We start from the raw sequence: 11,613 nt of genomic DNA on the forward strand, positions 1-11,613 counted from the left end.
AGAGCTAGTTCCAGGACAGGCTCCAAAACCACAGAGAAACCCTGTCTCGAAAAACCAAAAAAAAAAAAAAAAATTTACACTTAATACCATATCGTGGTTTTCTTTTGTGTTTATGAAGGCTATAAATTTAATTTTTGCTTACTTCGTAATTTTTCAATAAACAGATTTATAAACTTAATGGTTTTTTCAATTTATAAAATTGTTTCCTATTGTATACATTTAAAAAATAATTTGTCAGAGTAGTATTCTTTTATTTTTCTTAAAAATTTCCACCTCCTCCCATTTCCCTCCCTCTCCCCCATCCCCCTCCCTCTCCAGTCCAAAGAGCAGTCAGGGTTCCCTGCCCTGTGGGAAGTCCAAGGTCCTCCCACCTCCATCCAGGTCTAGGAAGGTGAGCATCCCACAAAGACTAGGCTCCCATAAAGCCAGTACATGCAGTAGGATCAAAACCCAGTGCCATTGTCCTTGGCTTCTCAGTCAGCCCTCCTTGTCCGACACGTTCAGAGAGTCCGGTTTGATCACATGCTCCATCAGTCCTAGTCCAGCTTGCTTTGGTGATAATCCTCTTCGTCCTTTATGTTTTCTGCCTTGAACTCTACTTTATTTCCAATTAGTATTGGTGGCTATTTTTTCTTTTTATTAACAGTTAGCTACTATGTTTGTCTGTTTTTTATAAGCCTCTTTTATTTTGGACATTTTTTTAACTTTTCATTACATTTGTGTGTGGTGTGTGAGGGCAGGTGGAGGTCAGAAGTCAGGAATCTGTTCTCTCTTTGCACAGTGTAGGCTCTGATATCAAAGTCAATTCATCAGGCTTAGTATTAGTAACAAGTACCCCTGCTGAGCCATCTCATCAGCCCTATTAGACATATCTCTTATTGGGCAATATATATATATATATTATTGCCCAATATATAATATTATATATATATTAGTTTGAGAGATGTTTTTATAATATTTTAATAAGGAAATTTGGTCCATTTATATTTATTTTTTTACCAAAACAAAAATCCGGGTGGTAATAACACATGCCTTTAGTCACAGCACTCAGGAGGTAGAGGCAGGTAGGATCTCTGCGAGTTTGAGGCCAGCCTGGTCTATAAAGAGAGTCCCAGAAGAGCCAGGGCTACACAGAGAAACCTAGTGTCAAAAAAAAAAAAATGAAATCAATCCTTTGTCAGATGTGGAATTGGTGAAGATCTTTTTCCCATTCTGTAGGCTGCCATTTTGTTTGTTGACCATGTCCTTTGCCTTACAGAAGCTTCTCTGTTTCAGGAGGTCCCATTTATCAATTGTTGCTCTCAGTGTCTGTGATACTGGAAGTATATTTAGGAAGTGGTTTCCTGTGCCCATGCATTGAAGGCTGCTTCTCACTTTCTCTTCTATGAGCTTCAATGTAGTTTGTTTTATGTTGAGGTCTTTGATCCATTGGGACTTAAGTTTTGTGCATAGATATGGATCTATTTGCATTTTTCTACATGTTGACATCTAGTTATGCCAGTACCATCTGTTAAAGATACTTTTTTTTCCACTTTATAGTTTTAGCTTCTTTGTCAAAAATCAGGTGTTCGTTGGTGCGTGGATTTATATCAGGGCCTTCAATTTGATTCCATTGTTTCACCTGTCTTTGTGCCAATTCCAAGTTGTTTTCATTACTATAGCTCTATATTAGAGCTTGAAATCAGGAATGGTGATGCCTCCAGAAGTTCTTTTGTTGTACAGGATTGTTTTGGCTATCCTGGGTTTTTTGTTTTTCCATATGAAGTTGAGTATTGTCCTTTTGGGGTCTTTGAAGACTTGTGCTGGGATTTTGATGGGGATTCCATTGAATCTGTAGATTGGTTTTGGTAAGATTGCCATTTTTACTATGTTAATCCTACCTATTCAAGAGCATAGGAGATCTTTAGATTCTGATGTCTTCTTCAGTTTCTTTCTTCAAAGACTTAAAGTTCTTGTCGAACAGGTTTTTCACTTGTTTGGTTAGTGTTACCCCAAGATATCTTTTGTTATTTGTGGCTATTGTAAAGGGTGGTATTTCTCTGATTTCTTTCTCAGCCCATTTATCATTTGTATATAGGAAGGCTACTAATTTTTTTTGAGTTAATCTTGTATCCTGCTACATTGTTGAAGGTGTTTATCAATTATAGTAGTTCCCTGGTAGAATTTTTAGGGTCACTATGTATGCTATCTTCTCAGCAGCAAATAATGAAAGATTATTCAAAGAACTCAAGAAATTAGACATCAAAAGATCAAATAATCCAATTTAAAAATGGGGTACATCTAAACAGAAAACTCTCAATAGAAGAAAATCAAATGGCTGAAAGACACTTTAGGAAATGCTCAACATACTTACTCATCAGAGAAATGGAAATCAAAACTCTGAGATACCATCTTTACACCTGTCAGAATGGCCAAGATCAAAAATTCTGATGACAGCTTATGCTGGAGAAGATGTGGAACAAAAGGAACACTCCTCCATTGCTGGTGGGAGTGCAATCTTGTACAGCTGCTTCGGAAATCAGTATAACAGTTTCCCAGAAAATTAGGATTCAGTCTACCTCAAGACCAGCAAAACCACTCTTGGGCATATAACCAAAGGATGCTCACTCACACCACAAGGACATTTGCTCAACTATGTTCATAGCAGCATTAGTCGTAATAGTCAGAACCTGAAAACAACCTAGATGCCCCACAACCAAAGAATGGAAAATGTGATAAATTTACACAACACAGTGATCAAAAACAATGGCATCTTGAAATTTGCATGCAAATGGATGGAAGTAGAAAAAACCATCCTGAGTGAGGTAACCCAGACCCAGAAAGACAAATATAATATGTACTCATTCATAAGTGGATAATAAGCATTAGGCAAAGGACAACCAGCCTGCAGGCTACAACCCCAGAGAACCTAGGTAACAAAGAGGACCCTAAGAGACACATATGGATCCACCTAGAAAGGGGAAGAAACACAAGATCTCATGAGTAAATTTGGAGCATGGACGGTAGAAGGCGAGGGAGGAGGGTGAAGGGGAATGGGGGAAAATTCCCTGTCCAAACAATTAAAATGAAAAGGATTTTTTAAAAAGGAAAGAGGGAAGGAAGGAGGGAGGGAGGAAGAAGGAAAGAAAGAAGAAAGAAAACACATACAAAATGTTCCTGGTTTGGTACCAAAAGCAAAATTCTAATTAATGAACAGATGTTTTCTAGACTCTAAAATAGCCACAGGTAGTTGTGCATCATTTAAAATTTGTTTTATTCATACCATTTCAGACCCTGGCCCTTTTGGAGGAAGAAGAAGATATAAACCAAATCACAGATTACTTCTCTTATGAACATTTCTATGTCATTTATTGTAAATTCTGGGAACTAGATGGTGATCATGACCTGTACATCAGCCAGGCTGATCTATCTCGATACAATGACCAGGGTGAGTGACTGATTCTAAAGATGCTAAAACTAACCCTTTTGTCACTGTTGTATAAATTGTCTCCCCTCATTATGAGAAATTCCCTTTCTTAAATTCTATTAGTAAGTCTCTGTATAGGGCCCATAATTTTTAAATGAGAATGGACAAAGATAAATTTTTTATTTGTTCACTCTGTAGACCAGGCTGGCCTTGAACTAACAGAGAGCAGCCTACCTGTGCCCCTCCGGTGCTAGGGTTAAAGGTGTGCACCACCAACCCTAGCCAAAGGTCAGTTTTCAACCTTAAGAGGCCAGAGTTTTAAGACTATAGTTTTAAAGGTGGGAAGTCTTTGTACTAATTTGTATCATTATGATGACGAGTCTCAGGTCAGCCTTAGCTATGCACCTTCCTGTTAACCATGTTTGTGAGCCAGCCTGCAGAGGTCACACAACCCATGGGCTCTGAAGCCCTCTCCTGGACTTAATGCCATTGTTTCCAGATACTGTATGAACTCACTGGATTGATGTTAATGATACGGTGAAGGGGACATTAAAACACCACATTTTTGTCCACTCACCAAATTTTGCTCTAGAACATGGTCTTTAGTTTTAGAATAATAAACCTTCCAAAGCTAAAACAATCTTTTTTAAAAGGCGGTAGGGAGCAGGAGTGTTGGCTCAGCAATTAAGAGCACTTTACTACTCTTGCAGAGAACCTTGAACTCCATCCCCACCACCTACATCGCAGCTCACAAATGTCTGTAACTCCAGTGCCAGGAGATTTGGTCTCCATGGGCACCAGGCACTCATGTGATGCATGTACATACATATATATATATATATACATACATGCAGACAAAACACTCATACATAGAAAGTAGAAATAAATTGGCTTTAAAACTGTTAGTGTTAGAATTTAATATTTTTTGCAGTTTCTATATAGTCTTCTTATTTGTCTCTAGTATAAAATATTTATTCATTAGTCAAAGTTCAACTGTAGAGGCTTCTGTATATTGCCAGGCATGGCTTATCCTGACACACATATTTCTAATTTTCCTAGCCAAATTGACTCATCTTTATGTTGACTATACCTTACTCTAAAAAGAATAGATGCTGGGAGGTGCTAACCCTCTACTGAAATCCCTGGTAGTCCTTAAATTTTAGAGTGCATTCCATTGCCTGGGGTACTTGTTAAAAGAACAGGTCTAGAGATCTCTGGCCTTACCTTGCCTCTTCTCTCCTCTCCCCTCCCTTCTTCTCCACTCCTCTCCCCCCCCCCTTTTTTGGCTATTTTGAATATAGAAAGAGATAGTGCTAATACATTTTCTAAGGTCTATCATCAAAGACAAAACATACTATCTGAAGATACAATTGTTACTGAGAAGGTAGCTCAGTGGAAGATTGCTTGACTAGCATGTGCAAAGCCCTGGGTTCAGTGCCCTGGTAGAAGCAATAACAACAGCCAAAGGCCATTAACTGTCTCTGTAAATAAAGCCTATTGACGGTATTTCATTTAAATATTGTATCTGAGCCTCTGTAGAATGGGGATGTAAGAAAAGCATGTTTATGGTGTGTCTTGGTAACTTTTATAAAGCTGCTCTGGAGTACTCGCCATCATCTTACATTGGTTCAGGAGCTGCACAATCTGTTTCTCTTGAACTGAATGCTAGGATAAAATTTGTCTTGTTTTATAAAATTAGTTTTGTTTTATTGGATACCAAGATCAATACAAATTCTGTGTATTTTTGTCTTAGCTGTCAGGATGTTCAGAATTAACTTAGAACTCAACTAGATAAATAACTAAATAGATGTCAGGTACATTCACTTGCCTGATCTTTTTTTTTTTTAAATTAGTGACTGATAATTTAAACCTACCTTATTTTTCTAAAAAGTATAAATTATGCATAAGTAAGAATTTATTCCTGCACAAATGGGGGTGGGGCCTTCAAGGTTCCACCCTTGACAGAGGAGATTTTGATTGTTGATCAGTACTGAGGGAGGAAGACTTACTCTCCTTTGGGTATTTTGCCCATACACACACGTGCATATGAGAAGATATGGACTCATGGGTTTAATGACCTAAAAATGGAGGCCATGGAATAGGGAGAGAGACAGACTAAGAGACACTGGAATTATAGAGAGGTAACTTACGGTGAATGGATAGGTTCGAAATACACTGTATAATTATATGAAATTTTCAATGAATAAATTTTTTTTATAGAATTTAGGGGTAGGGGATGTCACTGAGTTGACAGAGTGCTTGGCTAGCATATACAGGCCTGGGTTTGATTTCCAGTACCACGTAAATTGTGTACAGTGGTGCACACCTATACTCCCAGCTCTCAGTGGTAGAAACAGGAAGATCAAAAGTTCAAGGTCATCCTCAGTTATATAGCAAAATAGTGTTCACCCTGGGATATATAAAATCCTGTCTCAAAAAAGAAAAGAATTTAACTGTTGATATTCCCACTGTGGAAGATTGTTAAATGGCTCAGGGTTAACTTTAGCAAATAAAAACAAATTTGTCAGGAATATTTCTAACTAACTAATTTTTATTTACATTTAGCTTCATCGAGTAGAATTATTGAAAGAATATTTTCGGGAGCAGTAACAAGGTATGAAAATTTTTTAAATTTGAATTTTATTTAGTGGGCTAACAATAAGTAATAGAAAGTGAAATAAAACAATTTGAGTTTTAAAATGAAATATACCATTGCAGTAGTCTCTCACTTTAGCAAAGCTTTCTGCATAATTTAGCAGGGCTTTTAATCAAATTATATCTAAAAAGCGTCAAATCATGGCCTAATAAAAAATATTAATTCCTTAATATTATTGCAATGGCAAAATATAAGTAACAATATCTGATTCCATTGATTATCAAATTAGAAACCTGGGCTAGACCTACTGGCATGGGCCTATAATCCCCAGATACTTAGTAGGCTGAGGCAGGAGGTTCACAAACTGAAGCCTTCTTGGACCACACAGTCAGTTCAAAGTTTGCCTAGGCAGTTTAATAAGACCTTTCAATAACAGTAAGCTGGACATGGTGGCAGATGCCTTTAATCTCAACACTTTGGAGACATAAGCAAATGGATCTCTGTCGGTTCACAACCATTCTGGCCTGTATATTGAGTTCCAGCCACTAAAGGCTACATACTGAGACCCTGTCTCATAAAAATTAATTAATTAAATAACAAATTAAAAGTAAAAAGAAGGATAAGGATGTAACTCGGAGGTAGAGAACTTGCTTGCCTTGTATTAGGCTTTAAGTTCAAACTCTAACACCACAAAAGCAGCATAATTAGGCAAATACCTTCTAGTTGGACCTTGTAGGCCTTAGAAAATAAGACAGGCTTCAAAGGGGTTGCACTTTCTAAACTATCCAGCTTTATGAGTTTTTTTTTTAATTTAGTACATTTCTAAACAGTGATGTTATTTTATTTCTTAATTGCTCAAGAAATTTCATAACCATGTTTTTTTCAGAGGAAAGACAGTACAAAAAGAGGGAAGAATGAGCTATGCAGATTTTGTTTGGTTTTTGATTTCTGAGGAAGACAAACGGAACCCTACCAGGTAAGTTTTTGTTGTGTAAACACATGCACAAAGCTTAGAAAGAGCATGGTGTCTGCCTAGTAAAGTGACCAGGCCTAGCCGTAGCTCAGCATATAAAAATGCAGAGAATCTTACCTTCAGCCCCAGCACCCTTGTGGTGGCTCAGGACCATTCTTAGTTACAGTTCCAGAGGGCACCAAACACACACTGCTGCACACACATGTGTGCAGGCAAAACGCTCATACACATAAAGTAAAAATAAAATCTTTTTAAGATAACAGGGGCTAGAGAGATGACTTTGTGATTTAAGAGCACCTCTTTCTCTTCTAGAGGCCTGAGTTCAATCCAACACTTAAGTCAGGTGGTTCACAACTGCCTATAACTCCAGAGGAGACCCACTTCTGCTTCTAGCCTCTGCCATTATCTACACACACATGCATGTAAATAATAACTATTTTAAATTCATACATAGATAGAACAAATACTACTAGATGGAGTTAAATGACATCATAAATAATTGTTCTTAAACATTTACAAAACATTTCATCCATGCATTATAGAATATACATTCTTCTCAACAGCTTATAGTACTTTGTCTAAAATAGATTATATATTACTGCATAAAACAAGTCTGCATAAATATTGGAAAATTCAATTAACTTTTTGTATTCTATCTGACCACATAAAATATAGCTAGTAATTAATAGCAAGAGAAACTTTAAAAAAACTCTTAAATTTGTGGAGATTAAACAATATTGGATGATGAGTGCATCACTAAAGAAACAAAGAAGCCACAACATACAAAACCTATTGGATGGAAAAGGTTGTCCCTAAGGGATGATTATGGTTCCACGGGCCTTAAAAAAAAAAAAAAAAACTAGATCTTAAGACCTTGGAAAGGCAAAAGCAGTAGATGGAAATAAACCATCAAGAGCAGGGCAAAATTAATGACAGATGAAAAATACAAAAGATGGATGAAAGAGTTGTCTCTTTGAGCCGGGCGGTGGTGGCGCACGCCTTTAATCCCAGCACTCGGGAGGCAGAGGCAGGCGGATCTCTGGGAGTTCGAGACCAGCCTGGTCTACAAGAGCTAGTTCCAGGACAGGCTCCAAAAAACCACAGAGAAACCCTGTCTCGAAAAACCAAAAAAAAAAAAAAAAAAAAAAAGAGTTGTCTCTTTGAAAATAAAATTAATATTGATTGAGAAAACCAAAGCAAAATTAGAAATTAAAAGAAACACATTACAATAGATACCACTGAATTTAGAAAATTATAATGGCATAACTTAAAAAACTTAACAATTTTTTACTCCATTAAATAGAAAAGTCTAAAATTTAAGTGTATAGATTATATATGTGTATGTATATATAAACTACCTATGTAAAGCCAAGATACTATAATATAAAAACATCTATGATAAACAATCAGACCAATTAAAAATGATAATAAAACCCTCAACAAAATGTAGTCTAGTTCTGGGACAGGAGAGATGGCTCAGAGGTTAAGAGCACATACTGCAGAGGACCAGAGTTCAGTTCCCAGCACCATGTCAGGTGTTTCACACCACCTGTTCCTCCAGCTCCAGGGAACAATGCTTCTCATCTCCGTGGACTCCTGCACTTGCATGCACATACGCCTACACAGACACACATAAAACTGAGCACTTAGTTTTTGAAAATACACACCTAAAAATAATTATCTAAAAATCAAGTAGCTCAGGTATAGATGGATTTGCTGCAGAATTCTACCAGACCTTTAAAGAACTAATACTCATCCTCAAATTATTCCATAAAGTAGAAAAAGAAAATACACTTCCTAACTCTTTTTGTGAAATCACCATGCCCAGCCAAGACTATAAATTGTGCCTTTACAAATCTGAAGAATGCCGGGCAGTGGTGGTTCACGCCTTTAATCCCAGCATTTGGGTGGCAAAGGCAGGTGGATCTCGTGAGTTGAAGGCCAGCCTGGTCTACAAAGCGAGTTCTAGAACAACAAGAGCTGTTACAGAGAAAAACCCTGTTTAAAAAAAAAAAACTGCAAGAAGGCAGGGTGTGGTGAGCACACCTTTAGTCCCATGTCTTGGGAAGCAGGCTGATCTCTCTGATTTCCAGGTCTGTCTGATCTACATGATTCCATATTAACCAGGACTATACAATGTGAGACACCCTCAAATTAAGGTAAAAAAAAAAAGGTAAAAAAATCTGAATGAAAAGCACTAATAATCTTTAATTCTAGAATTAGCCAAAATACCAGAGTAGAAGAAGTTAGAAAAAGGAACCTTTTCCATATCCAAGATCTGAGTCAGGAGAGCCATGTCCTTGCTGTCCAGTTATTCAAGCAACAGCAGAATCATGTGAGCCTAGGAGTTAAAGGCCACCTTAGATTACATATTAATAACTTACTTAAAATAAGTAATTTTAAAGGAAAAAATAAATGCAAGATCAAAAAACATTATGGGCTGGAGAGATGGTTCACTTGGTAAATTGCTTGCCATGCCAGAATGAACTAACCTTTAGAGGTTAGACTAAGGTTAAGATTAGAGTTAGAGGTTAGGGTTAAGGTTAGATCTTCATTTGATCGTCAGAATTCATGTTTTGTTTGTTTGTTTGTTTTAAAATAAAAGGCAGGAGCCGGGCGGTGGTGGCGCACGCCTTTAATCCCAGCACTCGGGAGGCAGAGGCAGGCGGATCTCTGTGAGTTCGAGGACAGCCTGGTCTACAGAGCTAGTTCCAGGACAGGCTCCAAAGCCACAGAGAAACCCTGTCTCGAAAAAACCAATAAAAAATAAATAAAAATAAATAAATAAAAGGCAGGCATGGCACACATTTGTGGTCCCAGTGCTGAGGAGATGGAGACAGGTAGACAGACCCCTGGGGCTCACTAGACAGCTACCATAGCCCATTTGGCTAGTGAGAGGCCCTGTTGAGAAGCAGGTGAGGAAGATCCCTGTGCTGACCTTAGCCTCCACATACACACACACAGATACACAGAAAAACTTGCCTCATGACTCTTTTGTAGGATATTTCTAGATAAGGTGCCATGTCAAAGGATGAGGAAATGTGAGGTCCAAGAGACACAGCAGTGGAAGGAACTTCAAGATGAAATTGTGAACCAGGCATAGAGACCAAACAGACCATAGGAGAATCAGTCAGAGGAAACTACTTAAAGAAAATTCAGTTGTTAGGATAGCTGATGTGACTGAATGTGGATCTAAACACCTGGTAGAGATTTGATACAATAACAAGTTAGAAGGAATGTACTGTTTTAACTCTGAATAATAAACAAGCTCACTGCATTAAGTGAATGGAAGTGATACAGGCCAAAATCTCATTTCTTGTATAAAATCAATACACAGTTCTGAAACAGAAAAATGGAGAGGAATGTGGGCTAGTGCTCTGAAAATACAAGATAAAAATCAAAATGATTGGCCTTTGGAAATGACCAACTCTGGAATTTAAAAATAGAAGGAAGGGGCTGGAGAGATGGCTCAGCTGTTAAAGGCTAGGCTCACAACCAAAAATATAAAAATAGAAGAAAGAAGAGACCTTCCTTTTTTTCCTTTTATTTCTGATTGTGAACCCTACCCTTTAGTAGCTGAGCCATCTCTCCACCCTCCATTGTTTCTTCTAACAACCCTTTATAACTAGGTATTGTGGACAGAAACTGCGCATTCATTCCCAGCTATGTGGACACGAATAATCACACAGAAACTATATTAATAACAACACTGTTTGGCCAATAGTTTATGCATATTTCTAGCTAACTCTTACATCTTAAATTAGCCCGTTTCTATTAATCTATAAATCACCACAAGGCTGTGGCTTAGTTCTGGCTGGTGGCTGGCATCTTTCTCCTTCGACAGCTACATGGCATCTCCCTGACTCTACCTACTTTCTATATCTCTATTTAGATTTGCCACCTGGCTTTACTCTACTAAGCCATTGGCTGAAACAGCTTCTTTGATAATCAATGGTAATAAAACATATTCATAGCATACAGAGGGGAACCCCACATCAAGGTATATTTGTAACAAACATGTAAATTTACTTTTAAAACATGCAATAGCACTTGAGTAACTAAAGAACCTCTATCAGGTCCATGTTAATTTTCTTCTTTTACCTTCTAGCATTGAGTATTGGTTCCGCTGCATGGATGTGGATGGAGACGGTATACTTTCCATGTATGAGCTGGAGTACTTCTACGAAGAGCAGTGCGAACGAATGGAAGCCATGGGCATTGAGCCTTTGCCATTCCATGATCTGTTGTGCCAGATGCTTGACTTGGTGAAGCCAGCTAGTGATGGTAAAACTGAATGAACAACCCTTTGCTCTGTTCATCCTTTAACAAAATGGAACACAGAGTTCTGTGTTATCCTGATGTATTTAGCTTTCCAGAGTTGCCCTTACAGGCTTCCCAAGTAAAGAATTTAAAGTTTCTCTCTCTTTGACTTTAAGTATCAAATCCAGTATTTAAGAATTAGAACTTTCTAATACAGGCAGTGGTGGCACATGCTTTTAATCTCAGTACTCAGGAGGCAGAGGCAGGTTGATCACTGAATTCGAGGACAGCCTGATCTACAGAGTTGAGGTTCAGGACAGCCAAGGCTAGATAGTGAAACCCTGTCTCAAAAAAAAAAAAAAAAAAAAAAAAAAAAAA

General features: G+C 37.7%; 1 protein-coding gene across 2 annotated transcripts in view; it reads left to right on the forward strand.

Annotated features, from left to right (window-relative positions):
- The window catches only part of Ppp2r3a (protein phosphatase 2 regulatory subunit B''alpha), a 154,088-nt gene that overhangs the window by 123,082 nt on the left and 19,393 nt on the right, over positions 1 to 11,613 (forward strand). For both annotated transcript variants that reach the window (XM_005367796.3, XM_005367797.3), the window contains 4 exons: positions 3,271 to 3,427; positions 5,972 to 6,020; positions 6,889 to 6,978; positions 11,084 to 11,259. In XM_005367796.3, the coding sequence (XP_005367853.1) occupies positions 3,271 to 3,427; positions 5,972 to 6,020; positions 6,889 to 6,978; positions 11,084 to 11,259 (472 nt within the window). The remainder of the gene's footprint in view (positions 1 to 3,270; positions 3,428 to 5,971; positions 6,021 to 6,888; positions 6,979 to 11,083; positions 11,260 to 11,613) is intronic.

Source organism: Microtus ochrogaster, unplaced genomic scaffold (genome assembly GCF_000317375.1).
Source record: "Microtus ochrogaster isolate Prairie Vole_2 unplaced genomic scaffold, MicOch1.0 UNK24, whole genome shotgun sequence".
NCBI lineage: Eukaryota > Metazoa > Chordata > Mammalia > Rodentia > Cricetidae > Microtus > Microtus ochrogaster.